At 42.2% G+C, this 19992-nt stretch overlaps 1 protein-coding gene across 6 annotated transcripts in view; it reads left to right on the top strand.

Annotated features, from left to right (window-relative positions):
• Positions 1–19992, top strand: part of TCP11L1 (t-complex 11 like 1) — a 39962-nt gene that overhangs the window by 5585 nt on the left and 14385 nt on the right. For all 6 annotated transcript variants that reach the window (XM_055281978.2, XM_055281979.2, XM_063641021.1 and 3 more), the window contains exons 3-7: positions 9439–9571; positions 11963–12083; positions 12759–12979; positions 13801–13937; positions 16391–16587. In XM_055281978.2, the coding sequence (XP_055137953.1) occupies positions 9439–9571; positions 11963–12083; positions 12759–12979; positions 13801–13937; positions 16391–16587 (809 nt within the window). The remainder of the gene's footprint in view (positions 1–9438; positions 9572–11962; positions 12084–12758; positions 12980–13800; positions 13938–16390; positions 16588–19992) is intronic.

The following is a 19992-nucleotide window of genomic DNA, read 5'->3' as shown; positions in this document are numbered from 1 at the left end:
CTCTACAAAAAACAAAAATTAGCCAGGCATGGTGGCGCATGCCTATAGTCCCAGCTACTTGTGGGGCTGAGGCAGGAGGATGGCTTGAGCCTGGGAGGTGGAGGCTGCAGTGAGCCAAGATCGCGCCACTGCACTCCCGTCTGGGTGACAAAGTGAGACCCTGTCTCAAAAAAAAAAAAAAAAAAAAAAAAAAAAAAAAAAAAAAAAAAAAAAAAAAAAAAAAATTAGCTGAGCATGCTGGCACATGGTTGTAGTCCCAGCTACTTGGGAGGTGGGGACAGGAGGATCACTTGAGCTGGGGAAGCCAAGGCTGCAGTGAGTCGTGATCATGTCACCGCACTCCAACCTGGATGACAGAGTAAGACAAGCCTCTCAAAAAAATAAAAATAAAAAAATAAAGAGGCCAGGATTGATTGCTGTAATGTAGATGTATGTGGCTAACATGATAGCTTTACAACCTATAGTTTCTGCTAAAGAAGAACTTTTGGTTTAGGTCTTCTTTAGCAGTCACTCTTTATTGGTTGGTTGGTTGTTGGGATGGCCAGACCCAATGTGGAGGTGATGAAGTCTGGTGGAATCAAAGGAATGAGAAAAGACAAGTTTAAGAGTGCATAAAGTGGGTCCAGGGGGCCAACGCTAGTATGGAGGCTGCAAAGGCCCCGAGCTCTGGAAGTCCGCACTGTTTATTGGTGATCAAACAAAGAAGCAGGTGGTAAGGATGTGGGGGTTGAAAGAAAGCAGTGTATCAAGCGCATGATCTACAGTTGTGACAGTTTCACATTTTCTTTGAAGCATATGGAACATGTTCTGCTACTTGAGATAATGGGAGACATGTTCTTCTAGTTTAAGATACAATAGATCTATGAGCCTAGGAGTGCTAGAAGCAAGGAGCCAGCAAGTCTAGACACATTCCAGAGGCCATGCTCTGAGCCCTGGATTCCATTCAAGCCACAAGGGGTTTTATGCCCTGGGCTTAGATTATGGTGCGGCAGGGCAGCCTTCCACCCTTTAGCACAGAGCTTGGTGTTCCCAAGGCCATGAGGGGTTTTAGACCCTGGACCCCGGACATGTTCCAAGACTCTTTTACATTATATCAGACATGCAAGCCCTGCTTCAGCTTCTCCCAACAATTGGTTGATTGGTGTTAATTTTTTTAAACAATTTTAACTTTTATAGGTTCAGCCATTCTTTGGTTGATGGCTTCACCTTTGGCATCATGTCAGTCTGATGGCATGATTCCAAATTAATGTCAAACCAGTACTAAGCTACATTATCTGAAATTGTGTGTAGTTATGCCCTTAAGGCAAGAATACTTATCCTGGGACCTATGATCAAGATTTAGGGGATCTAGTAATAACCAAAAAAGTACATCAACATTTGTTTGTATATGCATGTTTTTAGGAATAAGGTCATGGAAGCTTTCATTAAGTTCTCTTAGTGGTCTGTACCAAAATAAGGTTTAAAATCAATGCCCTAAGATATTCCTTTTGGCTGCCTTCCTATTTCTCCTGTAGTACTAGGTAGGTACGGGGCTATAAACCCGAAAGATAAAGCTAAGACCCCATTATTTGAGGATCAGGTAAAGAAGCATTATTGAACACATAGAGCATAAATAAGGATTTACAAAATATGGAATTAACAGTTTACAGATGTTTCCCCCAAACTCTATAAATTTGTAGCTACTGAATTTAAAGTAACTCTAAAATCACATTTCTAATTCTACAAATTAAAACGTAAGTAGCAGAAAGAGAACATTTATTGTTTTAAATTATAACACAGAGTAATACTTTAAGAGTGGAGTTGCTAGGCCAGGTGCATTGGCTCACGCCTGTAAGCACTTTGGGAGGCTGAGGCAGGTGAATCACCTGAGGTCAGGAGTTCGAGACCAGCCTGGCCAACGTGGCAAAACCCTGTTTCTACTAAAAATACAAAAATTAGCCAGGGGTGGTGGTGCGTGCCTGTAATCCCAGCTACTTGGGAGGCTGAGGCAGGAGAATCACTTGAACCTGGGAAGCGGAGGTTGCAGTGAACCGAGATTGTACCATTGCACTCCAGCCTGGGTGACAAGAGCGAAACTTCATCTCAAGAAAAAAAAAAAAAAGTGGAATTCTGATGTAACTGATGCAGAATATTGAAAAAGGAAAAATAGCTGGCTTGTAAAAAATTGATTGGTACTGATCTGAGGTGGTGATTTGATTGTAAAAGATAATCTGTTCTTTAAACAGAGATCCTTTAAACAGAGTAAGGATCAGTCAACTGTAACTTAACAATGTTTCTCTAAAATTTTCTACTACTTATACTTTAATGCTCTTCTCACAAAATGCCCTCTGTTCTAACGTTTAATCACCTAGTTGACCAGTAAAAGATGCTATATTCAGATGACAAACATCAGTTGTTATTCCAGTTAATTAATATCTCGCACTTAGGACCTTCATTTATTGGATCAGGTCCTTGTGAATTTAATTAGTAGATCCCAGTCATCTTTAGATGAGTAGAGGACACGAGAACTTATATTTCTAAAGCCCATGACTAGACTTTGAATTATGGTGTGTCTGTATTCAATCAGTCAAATATTTGTTGAGTGCATACTGTATGTCAGGGATCCAGCAGTGAATCAGACACGTATTGTCTGTGTCCTCATGGAGCTTGTAGGCTAGAGACGAGGAAGACAAATTAACAAGTAGTTTCCATCAACATAGTAAGTACTATGGGTAACCTTTACCCTGGCTTTACTGTACTCATTCTATAGTAGCTGTTTGGGTGACAGTTGCAGTCTTGCCCTCCATAAATGTTCGTCCACTTATGTAACTAACAGCATCTCTTCAGAGTGTGTAGACATCTCAGGACACTTTAGTAAAGAAAGAGAGTACAACCATTCTAAATTAGAACTTCATTTTATTTTGGATTCTGTCTGCCAGCCTCTCAAAAGTCATGTTTAACCTAATATGGTTTTCAGTTTCTCTAACAAGGCATCAGTGTGCAAATGCTGTAACAAAATAACAAAATTTAGCAACAACTTTAGCTTTGTATCACATAAGATAAACTCCAGGGTAAGTTACATTATCTTTACTTTTTTTTTTTTTTTTTTAGACCGGATTGCTCTATGTTGCCCAGGCTGGCCTTGAACTCCTGGGCTCAAGTGATTGACCCACCTCAGCCTCCCTAGTAGCTGAGACTACAAGTGTGCACCACCATGTCTGAGTTGACCTTACCATTTTTCATGGGTCTTATTACAACTCAGTTTCTCTTCACAAATTGAGGTGAAGATGTGTTGTCCACAAAATTGCATCTTTATGCAATTTTATGCAATCCTTACCAAGTTTTCATTTATGAAATTGGTAAATTTGAGAACTCTTACAAAACAAAATCCCCACAACCCTATAATTTGTATGCAGTGAATAATTCCTCTATATGTACATCGGTAACATGTCCTGATCATATCTTAGAACTGTGGATTTTATCTTTCATGATCAGATACCTGTCATTGATAAGTTTGATTTTAAGTAGTCTCTAACTTGGACAGTTCCTGAAAATTTTCTTTTTCCTGATGGTGAGGTTCTTAGTACTTGGTGCAAGCTGTTTTGTTCCAAGTATGCCCAAAACACTGAGAATGTGCTTGTTTAAAATTTGGAGGATTCTTATATTTCATAGCACACCCTGAAGTCTCTTCTTTTTGCATATGGAGAAACACTGACCCTGCAAGATTTAAGTGACTTGTTCAAGGTCATACTCAACAGAGTCCAGAGGAAGTGAAATTTCTTCCTGATTTGCTGCAGCCACTGTGTTTCATGACTAGGCAGCATAGTAACTGTGCCTATTATTACCCAGATGACTAAAATTATTGGGAAATAACAAATCCGGCCAGGCACGGTGGCTCATGCCTGTAATCCCAGCACTTTGGGAGGCCAAGGCAGGTGGATCACCTGAGGTCAGGAATTCAAGACCAGCCTGGCTAACATGGTGAAACCCCGTCTCTACTAAAAATACAAAAATTAGCTAGGTGTGGTGGCATGCGCCTGTAGTCCCAGCTACCTGGGAGGCTGAGGCAGAAGAATCACTTGAACCCGGAAGGCGGAGGTTGCAGTGAGCTGAGATCGCACCACTGCACTCCGGCCTGGTGACAGAGCAAGACTCCGTCTCAAAAAAAAAAAAAAAAAAATTTCACCGAGAGGACTTGATGTGATGTGTTTCTGTTATTTTCATAAATTTCAGATGATAAGACATTGATTATTTTTGAAGGGGTGGCCTGCCCCTCCACAACCTATGGGTGTTTCTCGTCATGTGGGATGAGAGACTGAGAAAAGAAATAAGACACAGAGACAAACTATGAGTTCCCTCAGTATTTATTGATCATTATCTCTACCATCTCCGAGAGGGGGATGTGGCAGGACAATAGGGTAATAGTGGGGAGAGGGTCAGCAGGAAACATGTGAACAAAGGTCTCTGTGTCATAAGTAAGTTTAAGGAAAGGTACTGTGCCTTGATGTGCAGGTATACAAACATCTCGGTGCATTAAAGAGCAGTATTGCCGCCAGCACCTCTCACCTCCAGCCCTAAGGCAGTTTTCTCCTATCTCAGTAAATAGGACATACAATCGGGTTTTACAGGGAGACATTCTGCGGTCCAGGGATGAGCAGGAGACAGATGCCTTCCTCTTAGCTCGACTTCAAAGAGGCCTTCCTCTTTTACTAATCCTCCTCAGCACAGACCCTTTACGGGTGTCCGGCTGGGGGACGGTCAGGTCTTTCCCTTCCCACGAGGCCATATCTCAGGCTATCACATGGGAGAAACCTTGGACAATACCTGGCTTTCCTAGGCAGAGGCCCCTGTGGGAGGGCCTTCCGCAGTGTATTGTGTCCCTGGGTACTTGAGATTAGAGAATGATGATGACTTTTAACACGCATACTGCCTTCAAGCACTTTCTTAACCAAGCACATCCTGCATAGCCCTAAATCCATTAAACCTTGAGTCAACAGCACATGTTTCTGCTGCGAGCACAGAGTTGGGACAAGGGTTACAGATTAACAGCATCTCAAGACAGAAGAATTTTTCTCAGTACAAAACAAAATGGAGTCTCTTATGTCTACTTCTTTTTACATAGACACAGTAACAGTCTGATCTCTCTTTCTTTTCCCCACAATTTTTTGCAAAAGCAAGGTTAAAAAACTTGGGAGCCCTAATAATCTCTGAGTTTCTCCTTAAGGGAACTTGGAGTTTTAAGGAGTTTCTCCTTAAGGGAACTTGGTGGAGTTTAATAACACCTGATGCTTGATAATAACACCTGATACTTGATATTGATGTGCCCACAGTGGAAGTTTCATTTTCCGATAACTGGTAACATAAATAATTTTAAAATAAGCATATATTTATACATATGTATATATACAGCAAATCCCTACCGAGCTGGGCGTGCACCTATAGTCCTGGCTACTTGGAGGTTGAAGCCACAATGAGCTGTGATCACCACTCTCCAGTTTGGGCAACAGAATAAGACCCTGTTTCAAAAAACAAATAACAAAAGAACTTTTTATTTTCTTAATAGAGTCTTTCATGGAGTGTACATTTTAAATTTTGATAAAATCCAAATTATCCATTTTTTATTTTATAGTTTGAGCTTTTTGTATCCTATCTAAGAAATCTTTGCCTAATCCAAGATCACAAAGATTTGTATCTGTGATTCTTTTTTTTTCTCACCTATGCTGGAGTGCTGTGGCAGGATCATGGCTCACTGCAACTTCTGCCTCCTGGGCTTAAGCCATCTTCTCGCCTCAGCCTCCTGAGTAGCTGAGACTACAGGCACATGCCACCACACCTGGCTAATTGTATTTTTTGTAGAGATGGGGTTTTGCCATGTTGCCCAGGCTGTTCTCAAAACTCCTGGCCTCAAGCAATTTTTGCGCCTTGGCCTCCCAAAGGGCTGGGATTACAGGCATGAGCCACCATGTCCGGCTCTGCAATCCATTTTTGGTTCATTTTTGTTTATCATGTGAGAGAAGGATCTAGAGTAATGAATTTTTTTTTTTTTTTTTTTTTTTGAGATGGAGTCTCACTCTGTTGCCCAGGCTGGAGTGCAGTGGTGCAATCTCAGCTCTCTGCAAGCTTGGCCTCCCAGGTTCATGTCATTCTCCTGCCTCAGCCTCCCAAGTAGCTGGGACTACAGGCGCCCGCCACCATGCCCGGCTAATTTTTTGTATTTTTAGTAGAGATGGGGTTTCACCGTGTTAGCCAGGATGGTCTTGATCTCCTGACCTTGTGATCCGCCCACCTCGGCCTCCCAAAGTGCTGGGATTACAGGCATGATAGAGTAATTCTTTTACATATAGATACTTAATTGTTGTAGCACCATTTGATTAAAAAAAAACCAAAAAACTATCCTTGCTTTTTTTTTTTTTCGAGACAGAGTATTGCTGTGTCGCCCCGACTAGAGGGCAGTGGCACAATCTCAGCTCACTGCAACCTCTGTCTCCTGGGCTTAAATGATTTTTGGTAGAGACAGGGTTTCGCCGTGTTATCCAGGCTGGTCTTGAACTCCTGGCCTCAAGCAATCCACCTGCTTCAGCCTCCCAAAGTGCATGAGCCACCATGCCCGGCCTATCCTTGTCTGTTGACCACATATATACATATGTGTGCGTATATCAGTCTATTTCTGGATTTTCTGCCCTGAATTTCTGTATATCCTTATGCTAAAAATACACTGTCTTGTTGTAGTTTTATAATAAGTCTTGAAATCAGTGTCAGTCCTCTAACTTTATTTTTCTTTTTCAAAATAGTTTTGGCATTTCGAGGTCTTTTGTGTTTCCATATAAATTTTAGAATTCGTTTGTCAGTTTCAACAAAAATTCTTCTGATTGGGATTGCATTTAACCAATAGATTGATTTGGGGAAAATTGACATCTTAATGATATTCCCATAGAGGGGAACAAGAGACACTGGGGTCTACTGGAGAGTGGGAGGAGGGAGAGGATCAAGAAAAATAATGAGTACTAGACTTAATAAGTGGGCGACAAAATAATCTCTACAACAAGCCCCCGTGACACGAGATTACCTGTATAACAAACCTGCACATGTACTCCTGAACTTAAAAGTTAAAAAAAATTTTTTTAATTGAAAAAATATATTGGGCTTTGATTTTGGATATTTATTATATTTTAGCAATATCCACAAAGCCAGATTTACTTATTCTGTATTCTTATTCATATTCTTTGGAAATGCTGAGAATGTCGTGAGGAAGAATTTTGAGTTTTCCCAACTTCCCCTTGTGACCAAATAAAGATTTTTACCAGACAGGATATGACCAGCTCTTCGATTTGGTTCCTTTTTTTTTTTTTTCTTTTTTTTGGTGAGCAAAAGAAAAAAGAAGGAAAATAACTTTTCACCAACGTAAGAAGATCTTTTAAACCTGGGCAAACCAGTGACATTACTTATCTAATTTTAAGGGCAGATCTTATCACTATCACACAAAATTAATATATTCATCTTCTAGGCCAGTACTTCTCAAACTGTGGTGTTTGGAGCCATCAGCATCAACTGGAGACTTGTTAGAAATACAGATTCTGGGCCGGCTGCTGTGGCTTACGCCTGTAATCCCAGCACTTTGGGAGGCCGAGGCAGGTGGATCACTTACTTAAGCTCAGGAGTTCGAGACCAGCCTGGGCAACATGGCGTAACTTGTCTTTAAAAATATAGAAAAAATAACCAGACGTGGTGGCATGTGCCTGTAGTCCTGGCTACTTGGGAGGCTAAGGTGGGAAGATGACTTGAGCCTGAGAGGTTGAGGCTGGGGTGAGCCATGATTGTGCAACTGTACTCCTGTTGGTGACAGAGTAAGACCCTATCTCAAAAAAAAAGAAAATGGAAAAATAAAAAATGCAGATTCTTTGGCCCTGGTCCAGACCTGCTAAATCAGAAACCCTGAGAGGTGGGCCCAGCAATCTGTTTTCACAAGTCCTCCATCTGACTCCATTATAGGCTAAAGTTTGAGAATTGCTATCAGAGACTTTTTTTTTTTTTTTGAGACAGAATCTTGCTCTGTCGCCCAGGCTGGAGTGCGATGGTGTGATCTCCGCTCACTGCAACCTCCACCTCCCAGGTTCAAGCAATCCTTTCGCCTCAGCCTCCCAAGGAGCTGGGATTACAGGCATTCACCACCATGCCCTGCTAATTTTTGTATTTTTAGTAGAGACGAGGTTTCACCATGTTGGCCAGGTGGGTCTTGAACTCCTGACTTCAAGTGGTCCACCTGCCTCGATCTCCCAAAGTGCTGGGATTACAAGTGTGAGCCTGGCCTTATCATAGGCTTTTAAGAATAAGAATTCCCCTTCGTTCCTTGGTTTAGAACCTTCTTTCCGAACGATCAGTCTCAAGCTTTATCAAAAGAGAAGTATGGACACAAATTTTGAGGCTGTTGCAGCAGTTGATACAGAAGTAAAATCTACAGGACTTGGATAACAGAGCAGGGGAAAGAGAAATCAGAGATGACTCTTTTTCAAAGTTTTTGATTCACTGGATCAGCATTCTAGAAAATTCTTGTGTCACACATCTTTTGATCTGTCCATTGACCACTGTAGAGCTATCATATTCTGTCACAGTATCCTGTACAAGATAGTGGTTTTAGCATTGTTTAAACAGCACCATCGGCACCCTAAAGGACTTGATGCTATTTTAATTTTTTACAACTTTTTATTTTTATTTTTTTTGAGACAGAGTCTTGCTCTGTTACCCAGGCTTGAGTGCAGTGACATGATCATAGCTCACTGCAGGTTCAAGCGATCCTCCAGCCTCAACCTCCTGAGTAGCTGGGACTACCAGCATGTACCACCATGCCCAGTTAGTTTTTACATTTTTTTATAGAGACAAGGTCTCACTATGGTGCCCAGGCTGGTCTGCAACTCCTGGCCTCAAATGATCCTCTTGCCTCGCCCTCCTAAAGTGCTAGCATTACAGGTGTGAACCACTGTGCCTAGCCTTGATGCTATTTTAATTTGGGGAGATTCATTTGTGGCAGTGTTAGTGGTAGTGCAAAAGCAAACTGCTAATGGGAGCAAAAGAGAAGATCTTAAATCTGGTGTCTTTTTTTTTTTTTTTTTCTTTTAGGGTAGACAGGAGGCAGAAAGGTTAGAAAATAAACCCTCAGCTTATGGGACAGATGATCATCTGTAACTTAAGTTTTCCTAAGTTTCAATTTACTGTAATTATTTTCCTTTGACCAGTCTTAGTAAACACCAGATGTTTTGAGTATTAATAAATGATCTCTGCTTTTAGGATACAAGGGTAAAAAATGAATATGAAGTAACATTCTGTTGCTGTTTGAAAATGCCAGAACATTTTAATAGAGGCAATAACTGAAATTATTGTCTGGTACCAGAACCACTGTCTTCTTATTTTAATAGAAATTCGAATCCAGAGAAGCAAATCTCTTACAGTGAGTTTCTCTTACAGCTAGTCCTCCTCGCTTTGTGACAGTAGAAGAACTTCTAGAGACAGCGAGAGGTGTCACCAACATGGCTCTAGCCCATGAAATTGTAGTAAATGGAGACTTTCAGATTAAACCAGTTGAATTACCAGAAAACAGGTAAGGTGGTTGCTAAATTATCTTGCTTAGTAGAACACTGCCATTTCCCAGTTTGGGAAATGTTTCCTTCAGTTGATACCAATATATTCAAACATATTTTTCCTTTTATACATTCTTTCTAAAAAATATTCCTAAACAAGGAACACCAATTCTTCAAAAATCAAATAAAAGGTCTAAAAATCTTTTGTGAAAGTCTGCCTACTCAGTAGGATCTAGCTGCCTCATCTTGTGTTTTCATTGCCTTGTTTCATTCACTTCTTTGAAACTATCACACTGCACTATAGTCGTTGGTTTCATCGCAAAGGTGAAGACTGTGGGTTATTCTCTGTGTCCCTAGTGCCTGGTACTTAACCATTTTTTTATTGAATCAAAAACTATTGATTGTAAGGTGCACCTTTTAAAAATGTGCTGTCATAAGAAAGAGGAAACACTGCCCATTATAATTGTTAAAATGCCATTGATTTTAAGAAAGATCCAAGTTTCTGAGAGATTAAAATATTGGTGGGGGAAAAGTTTGTTTTAGAATCAAGGAAATATGTGTGCAAGTGCCTTTCTGTCAGCAGCTCACCAAAGTCAGGATTCTGGATGGTACCTCAGAGTCTCTTAGCCTGTCCTCATGGTTGCAGGATGAATGCTGCAGCTCCAAGCATCCCATAATACATCAGCCTTCCCGGCAAGAGCGGAAAGGTTGGGAGGACTAGGGCTCTCCTTTTGTTGGAGAGGAACGTTTTCCCCTGGAGTCATGAAACAGACATCTGCTAATATTTTGTTAATCAGAATTTAGTCACATGCTACCCTTGCTATAAGTGAGCCTGGAGAGCTTAAGTCGGGTAAAAGGGAATGAACTGCTGTGATGGGCTTATTAGATTAGTCGTGATTTATTGTCACAGGCAGAGTATATTGTTGCCCTGAAAAACACTGGGATTCTGTTAACAAAAGGAGGAGTGGCTGCTGTGCTGGCAAGTGTCTCCCATAGGAAGCTTCTAAATATGACTTCACAGAGATTTCTTAAATCTGCAAAGATAGTACTTTTTTGCATTGAATAATGAAGAATTGCTTGTTTTGTGCTCAAGACAGAAAGACATTTTTATCGTTGTTGTTGTTGTTGTTTTTTGAGACGGAGTCTGGCTCTGTCGCCCAGGCTGGAGTGCAGTGGCATGATCTTGGCTCACTGCAACCTCTGCCTCCCGGGTCCAAGCGATTCTCTTGCCTCAGTCTCCTGAGTAGCTGGGATTACAGGCATGCACCACCATGCCCAGCTAATTTTTGTATTTTTAGTAGAGACAGGGTTTCACCTTGTTGGTCAGGGTGGTCTCAAACTCCTGACCTTGTGATCCATCCGCCTCAGCCTCCCAAAGTGCTGGGACTACAGGTGTGAGCCACTGCGCCAGCCATTGTTGTTATTTTTTGAGATGGAATCTTGCTCAGTTGCCCAGGCTGGAGTGCAGTGGTGCAGTCTCAGCCCACTGCAGCCTCCACCTCCTAGGTTCAAGCAATTCCCCTGCCTCAGCCTCCTGAGTAGCTGGGACTATAAAGCATGCGCCACCATACCCAGCTAATTTTTGTATTTTTAGTAGAGATAGTATTTCACCATGTTGGCCAGGCTGGTCTTGAATTCCTGACCTCAGGTGATCCTCCCGCCTTGGCCTCCCAAAATGCTGGGATTACAGGCATGAGCCACCACACCTGGCCAATACTGGTTTTAATGAAATGTTATGTTGTATATATAAATTGTTGCAGTTTGGTACCTAGTTAAGCAGTTGTCCCATGTATCACATGGAAATATGATATTTTTAGGAAATAAAGTCCTTCAACCTACTACATACTGAATTGTTATCTTATTATTATTATTTTATTTTTTTGAGGCAGAGTCTCGCTCTGTTGTCCAGGCTGGAGTGTAGTGGCACTATCTTGGCTCACTGCAACCTCTGGCCAGGCTGATCTCGAACTCCTCACCTCAGGTGATCTGCCTGCCTCGGCCTCCAAAAGTGCTGGGATTACAGGCGTAAGTCACAACGCCCAGCCTAAATTGTTATCTTAGACTACCTCATTATAAACATCTTAGGAAACTTACTAGTAACAGGGAACTAAAATTAACAGCTTTGAACTTTCCAATATTCTTATTATATGGCACTGTCATATGCTGTTTCTTGGATTAATGTTGGCTATCCAGTTAGTTGAGAGCGATTCTTTCCGATGAGATGCTTATTGCAAAAAATCACTAACTTAAAATAAAGTATGCCATCAGTTGAAGTATGCCTGGGAAATCTTTCCTTGGTCTAAATCACTGGGATTGATCTTACCCTAAACCCATAGTATTTGTGCTTTTGAAAGTGAATTGAAACTCAAATATTTTGGTTTTTGCCCCGCCTTTTTTTTTCACTGCCCCAGCTTGAAGAAGAGAGTAAAGGAGATTGTACATAAAGCATTTTGGGATTGCTTGAGTGCGCAGCTAAGTGAAGACCCCCCAGCATATGACCATGCTATCAAACTTGTAGGAGAAATCAAAGAGGTGAGGCAAAGAGTGAATTGTGATGCTTTTCTGGTGTTAGGAGTGTTTATTCAACTTCTTGTGTCACCATCAGAAGTCTTTAAAGAAATTGAAGGATCAAGAAGTTAAATTACTTGCCAGGAAGTGGATCAAGAGTGTTTTTGGCTTAATGTCCTTTTTTAAAAAAAAGTTTTAAGCAAACCATGATAACTTGAAGGCATTTAAGACAATAAAGTTATTTCACAAAATCTAGGTTATTTATAAATTTTAATAGGTGTGGACACATTCCATTTATAATGGCCAAAAAGTGACTCAGCCTTTGGGACAGAGAAAGCTTTAGGTAGAAGGACTGTTTTTGCAGCGCCTTTAGCAATAGCGTCAAAGAAGAAATGTATGCATGGAAATTGTCATCTGTGGTTGGCTCACAGTCTCACATTAATAAACATGCTTTTCTTTTTTCACCATTAACAGTTTTTTCTTCTATCCATTTAATTGCTACCTAGGGCTTAAATGGAAGCTTAAGTAGCTATTGTAAATGATTTGTAAACATGTTTTTCTGTAGGTTTGTTGAATAAGTAAAATATGTGCAATATTACGTAGCAATTGATAAGCCCTTATTTGGATAGTTATAAATTACATATAATTAGAAGTGACGTCTAAGGAATTTTGATTAAACGTAGCTGTGTTCTCTTGTAGACTCTCTTATCTTTCTTGCTGCCTGGTCATACTAGACTGAGAAACCAGATAACAGAAGTCTTGGATCTGGATCTGATAAAGCAGGAAGCAGAGAATGGGGCCCTAGACATTTCTAAGCTGGCAGAATTCATTATTGGCATGATGGGAACACTGTGTGCACCTGCTCGAGATGAGGAAGTTAAGAAACTAAAGGACATTAAGGAAATAGTGCCCCTTTTCAGGTATGGAAATATGTTAATCATACTCCGTGCGACTACAATTCAGAGGCATTTTCTTTTTTTTCTTTTTTTTTGTTTTTGAGGCGGAGTCTCGCTCTGTCACCCAGGCTGGAGTGCAATGGCGTGATCTCGGCTCACTGCAACCTCCACCTCCTGGATTCAAGCAATTCTCGTGCCTCAGCCTCCTGAGTAGCTGGGATTATAGGCACGCACCACCATGCCAAGCTAAGTTTTGTATTTTTAGTAGAGATGGTGTTTCACTACATTGGCCAGGCTGGTCTCGAACTCCTGACCTCAGGTGATTGGCCACCTTGGCCTTCCAAAGTGCTGGGATTACAGGCGTGAGCCACTGTGCCCAGATCAGAACTATTTTCAATTTAAACTTCCTGAAGTCTTGGTACTCATGGATTAAAAAAAAACAAAAAACATTTTGTAAAATGCAGAAAAGTAAAAAGAAGACATTTACTCATAATTTTACCTCTCAGAGGCACAATCACTCTTACCATTTTGATACATAGATATATTTTTTATACATCAATTTCCTTCAACATTTTCTTTTGAAAAATTCCAAACCTACAGAAAAGTTACAAAAGCAGTACAATCAACACTCACAGGCCCTTCATGTGGATCCATCAGTTCTTATCATGTTGGCACATTTGCTATGCTGCCCAGGCTGGTCTGGAACTCCTGGGCTCAAGCAGTCCTCCCACCTTGGCCTCCCAAAGTGTTGGGATTACAGGTGTGAGCCATGCCTCTGGTCCTCTTTTCCTTTAATGCTATGTTTACTTTACAAGTGTTTGGTTCTAAATCCTCTTTTCTTTCAGAGAAATTTTTTCTGTGTTGGACCTAATGAAAGTGGACATGGCCAACTTTGCTATCAGTAGCATCAGGCCTCATCTCATGCAGCAGTCAGTTGAGTACGAAAGGAAGAAGTTTCAAGAGATTTTGGAGAGGCAACCAAGTATGTTAAATATTTTGTGACTTTTTTTGTTGTCTGTGGTTGTTCATTTTAGCTGCCATAGCTTGTTGCATAGTATTATTTTCAGAACAAAACTAAAATTTAGTAGGAGAATAGTCTAATTTGAAGAAGGAAAAGCACAAAATGTTGGGACTACATCTAGAGTTGTTAAGCGTTGAAAAGAAAACTTAATTGACAAGCAAAAGGAATGTGAGTAGGCTATGAGAATAGAAATTAAAAACAATGAAGTCCTAAATTATAAATGGTTTTTTGATGAAAACACCAGTTTGAAGTAAAATACATTCTTGGTCTTGATTTTTGAAAACATGACAGATATCCTGTGACTGTTAATTCACTTTTCTTCTCCCTGTGTGGCATAGCAGGAAATTTAACTTTGCTTTTGTTCTGGATACGTAAATCTTCTTGTTTCATACCCAGGAAGAGTCTCATTTTTATGAACCTCTCCGATGTCTGCAGAAAGCAGACGACTCTCAGAATCCAAAACTACGTTATATTTCTAGGGTGCTTTTTATGGTCTCTGCATTGCTAGCTGACATTCTGGGTAAATTTCAGTCTTCAGATTCAATGTATGATGAATTCCATTTTGCCTCTAACTTTGCTGACGAGGAGATGAAAACAGCAGTCTCTGGGTTGGTTGGGTTGCCTGACCAGATTAGTTAAGTGAATGCCCCACGCAGCTGATTCATCCAGCCCCAGGCAGAGGAGTCTGAGGTGGTGCTGGGGCCGGGGGAGGTTGGGAAAGGGCAGGGTAGAGGTAGAAGTAGAAGAAGTTCGGTAATATTTACTAAGTACCAGGCTTGTGCCAAGGGCTGGATGTGCATGATCATGTGTAATCCTCACACAGTAAGCTGATGAGCCAGGCACATTTTTTTTAACCCCGTTTTACAGATGTTGGAAACAGGTTTTGGGAGATTTTAGACCAGAATGGATTGACCACAAGCTCACACTCGCACCAGTGTTGTGAAAGTACTGGGAAGAGTTTTTTTTTTTGTTGTTGTTGTTGTTGTTTTCTTTGAGATAGAGTCTTCCTCGCTCTGTCACCCAGGCTGGAGTGCAGTGGCACGATCTCTGCTCACTGCAACCTCTGCTAGGCAGAGTTTTGTAGCCTGAAGAGCCGTAATATTAAGGCCTGGTCCTGGAAGCTGGGGCATAGCGGAGGACTCACTGGGAGGGTGGAAGCAGCTACAGTGCCTGCATCTAGCACTTAACTCACAACAAGAAAGCCTGGGTTTCCCAAAGCTGGGGGGTTACGGAGAATGCTGTCTGCAGAAGAGAGGGTGAAGCCAGATGGCCCAGCAGTCATGACCGAGAGCTCAGGGCGAACTGAAGCTGCATCCCCCTGTCCCAGTGAAGAGCAAACCACAGCTGTGACCTTGGCCACCCACTTGGTTTTAAGGAAGTAGGAAGCCTCCACTGACAGAGCTGCAACACCCCCTGGGACCTGACAGGCACAGTTTTTATCAGATGATGTGTGAGATCCTCCAGCTCTCTCTGCATCCCCTCAGTGTTACCCCCTGCATTACCTAGCTTAGAAAAGCAGGGGTGCACGAGGGCTGCTGAAAGCCAGATGGGTTCCCCGACAGAGTTCACTTTCCCCGAGATCGAAAGGAAGCCAGATTGATACAAGGTTAAGATCTAAACAAGGAAAAGCCTCATCATCAGCCTAGAGGATACTTGACACAGGGAAACTCTAGCCAGTGTCTCATCCCATCTGTCTCTAGAGCTGGAGTCGCCAGGGCTTTGGGGCCCATCTCATGCAGTGGTCAGGATTGGAGAGAAGGGAAGGAAGGTTTGTTAAATACCAGGTGGGTGGCAAGGCCTGGCTAGGTGTCATATATTTGTTGTTATTATTATTATTATTTTATTATTATTATTATTTTAGACAGGGTCTAGCTCTGTCCCCCAGGCTGGAGTACAGTGGTGTGATCACCACTCACTGCAACTTCAACCTCTGGGACTCAAGTGATTCTCCTGCCTCAGCCTCCCAACTAGCTGGGGCTACAGGCATGTGCCACCATGCCCAGCTAATTTTTGTATCTTTTGTAGAGACAGAGCCTTGCCACATTGCCCAGGCTGGTCTCGAACTCCTGGGCTCAAGCAGTCTTCCCATCTCAGCCTCCCAAAGTGCTGGGATTACAGGCATGAGCCACCATGCCTGGCTTATTCATTATCTTGTTTAATCCTCACAACAGCCTGTGAGGTGGGTGTTGTAAATTTCCCTATATCAGGCATCTGGAACTCAGACACATTATGACTTGCCTGAGATCCCTCAGTTAGTCATTGGCACTACTATGATTTGATCCAAGTTTTATTTGATTCCAAAGTTCATACTTTCTACTTTATCACTCCGCCACGACATCGATTGTCCCTTAAGTAATTCCGAGAAGCATCCCTTCTTGGTGTCAAGGTAATGTGTGCAGCTTTGTTTTTCACAGATTCCCTGGACTTTGTCACCCAGTGGCTGGAAGAAGCCTCAGAGGACCTTATGACTCAGAAGTATAAACACGCCCTGCCAGTGGGGGGAGCGGCTGCTGGCTCTGGGGACATGCCCAGGCTGAGCCCTGTTGCTGTCCAGAATTACGCTTACCTGAAGCTTCTGAAGTGGGACCACCTCCAGAGGCCGTTCCCCGAAGTAGGTCTCCTGAGCCATCTCACAACTCATATTTGTTTTTGTGCTGCTGAACTTTTTAAAAAGAATAGTTTGGCCAGGCACGGTGGCTCACTCCTGTAATCCCAGCACTTTGGGAGGCAGAGGCAGGCAGATTGCTTGAGGTCAGGAGTTCGAGACCTGCCTGGGCAACATGGCAAAACACCCTCTGTACTAAAAATACAAAAAATTAGCTGGGCGTGGTATCAGGGGCCTGTAGCCCCAGCTACTTGGGAGGCTGAGGCAGAGAATTGCTTGAACCTGGGAGGTGGAGCTTGCAGTGAGCCGAGATTGCACCACTGCACTCCAGCCTGGGCGACAGAGCGAGACTCCGTCTCAAAAAATAAAAATAAATAAGTAAATAAATAAAAAATAAAAAGAATAGCTTTGTTCTGATATAATTCATTTACCAGAAGATTCTCCCTTTTAAAGTGTACAACTCAGTGTTTTCTAGTGTAGTCACAGAGTTATGCATCCATTGCCACTGTTTAATTGAGAACATTTTCATCACCTCCAATAGAAACGCTGCACGCATCAGCGGTCACTGCCCTTTCCCCCTCCCTCCAACCCCTGAAGCCACAAATCTGCTTTCTGTCTCTATGGATTTGCCTATCCTGGACATTTTATTTAAATGAAATCATACACTACCAGCCTTTTGTGCCTGGCTTCTTTCACCGATGTTTTTTCATGTTGTAGCATATATAGCAGTACTTTAGTCCTCTTTTCCACTCTGTCGTTTTTTGTTGTTGTTGTGGTAAAATACATATAACATAAAATTTACCATTTTAACCATTTCTAGTTGTCCAGTTCAGTGGCATTAAGTGCATTCACATTGTTGTGCAACCATTGCCACCAGCCATCTCCAGAACATTTTCATTTTTCCTTCTGTGAAACTGTCTTCCCACCAAACACACCAAACAGTAATTCCCATTGCCCCTGCGCCCTGGCCCCTGGCAGCCACCATTCTACTTTGAGTCTCTATGAATTGGACTAATCCTGGTACCTCATATGAATGGAATTATACTATCTTTGTCCTTTTGGGTCTGGCTTACTTTACTTAGCATAATGTCTTCAAGGTTCATTTATGTTGTAGTATTTGTCAGTGTTCCCTTTCTGGGTTTTTTTAAAATTTTTTTAAATTTTAGAGACAGGGTCTCATTGTGTTGCTCAGGCTAGGTGGTACAATAGCTCACTGTAACTTTGAACTTCAGGGCCCAAGTGATCCTCCTGCCTCAGCCTCCTGGGTAGCTAGGACTACAAGAGTGTACCACCACACCCAGCTAATTTTTAAATATGTTTTTTGTAGAGACAGGGGTCTCGCAATGTTACTCAGGCTGATCTTACACTCCTGGCCTCAAGTGATCCTCCCTCCTTGGCCTCCCAGTGTTGGGATTACAGGCATGAGCTACCACGCCCAGCCCTCCTTTTCTTTTTAGGGTGAATAATATATTTTACTGTATGAATGTACCACATTTCGTTTATTCATCAGTTGACAAACATTTGGGTTGTTATTATAAATTATGCTTCTGTGAATATTCCAGTACAAGTTTTTGCATGACATATGTTTTTACCTTGGTTACATACCTAGGATTAGAATTGCTGGGTTACATACATGGTGACTCTTAAGTTTAACATTTTGAGGAACTGCCAAACTGATTTCCAAAGCAGCTGCATCATTTCACAATCCCACCAGCAATGTACGAGGCTCCAATCTGTGCTACTGAACTTCTCTCCTGTTTCTACTCATCTTGATGGAAACCACAGCAGAGGTGTGGTTGTTCACAGCTTTATCTAAAGAAACTTCTTCCCCTTCCATGCTGAACAATATTTTTTCTTTTTATGTTTTTCACAATACGTACTTCTAACTGCAAGACCTCTTTAAGAAGATGACTAAGAAGGGATTCCCCCAGTGTTTCTCTAAATAGCTGTTTTGTTATGTAGACTCCCCCCCTCTTTTTGGGGGGTACGTGAGCTTCTTATCACTAGCCTCAGATCCAGATCCTTCTCGAAATATCTTTCTTATAAGTTCCTTATTTTTCCTTTCAAGAAGTTGTGAGCTTAAGGTTTCGCCTCTTGCCTCTGAGTTCCCTGTTTTGTGCTGGAGGAAGCTCTAAAGAGAATGTCAAATTGGAGATGGGAAAATGTTCCCTTTGAACTGTGGCATGTTCTCTTCTGGAGGGAAGTTCCCAGCTTGACATTTCTATTTAAAAATAGCTGTGGGAGACCATCCAATACCTCCCTTTTCCCCACTGCTGATCATCTTCCCCAGGCCTTAGATACCCCTGCTTCTTCATCCCATAAATATCCCTAAGCCCTCTCTATGGAGAGGGGGATGTGAGACCTGTTCTCCAGCCTCCTCACTTGGCAGTCTTATGAATAAACCCTCTCTTGTAAAAAAAAAATAAATACAAAAGAAAAGAAAAAAAACCCTGTGGGGAAGATGGTGATGGTCCCTGGGGACAGCTGTCTACTCCAGGAATTGATCCTGAGCAATCTGCATCCTAAACTCACATCCTGCGGGCTGTTGGGAAGCCACAAAGCCATGTGAAGTCAGAAAACACGCCGACGATGAGGATTGGGATTGTATTTGTATCAGCAGAGGATTCTCATTCCTCAGGGTTTTTACTTCTTGGCTGTGACCCCACATTGTTCATGTCTTGATTTGGCAAATCTCAGTTTCTGACAGCAAGAAAGGTCGTTAGAGTCCATTCGATGAGCCTGTAAACTCTCAGATCAGATGCCCATCTGTGCAGCCTTTCCCTTCTCTTTCCCTCACCCACATAGGTGGGGAGCGCTGGCATGGCAGGACCCAGGACTGTCTTTAACATGGGGGAGGCAGTCATGGGAATGTGCCTGCTTTCCGGGAGGCTTTAGGTTGTTCTCTGTCGCTTCTACTCTCTGTGCTTCCTGTTTCTTTCTCTTCTTTATTTACTTGCCAGTTCTTACGAGCTTCCTTTGTGCTGGGTGCTGAGCAGGTACCAAGATGAATAAGTGTAGGCTCTGCCTGCAAGGCAGTCCTCCCTTCCATTGCTCTGGGATTTTTTTTGTTATTGTTTTAAGATGGAGTCTCACTATGTTGTCCAAGCTGCAGTGTAGTGGCTATTCATAGGCATAATCATAGTGCACTGCAGCCTCGAACTTCCGGCCTCAGCAGTCCTTCTGTCTGAGCCTCCCAGTAGCTGGGACTGCAGGCATCCACCGTCGCACCTGGCCTTCCATTGCTCTGTACAGGGTGACTGGCTGTCCTAGTTTGCTAGGGACTGAGTGAGGGTTCACAGGACTTGGGAATTTCCATTTGAAAACTGGGACAGTCCGAGACAAACTGGGAGGAGTTGATGACCCTAGGTCTGTGCCTCATTATACTTTTCTTCCTAACAATAGGTATAACTT

Source organism: Symphalangus syndactylus, chromosome 6 (assembly GCF_028878055.3).
Source record: "Symphalangus syndactylus isolate Jambi chromosome 6, NHGRI_mSymSyn1-v2.1_pri, whole genome shotgun sequence".
Classification (NCBI taxonomy): Eukaryota; Metazoa; Chordata; class Mammalia; order Primates; family Hylobatidae; genus Symphalangus; species Symphalangus syndactylus.
Note: the sequence above shows the minus strand (reverse complement) of the source record. Positions and strands in the feature narration are given on the sequence as shown.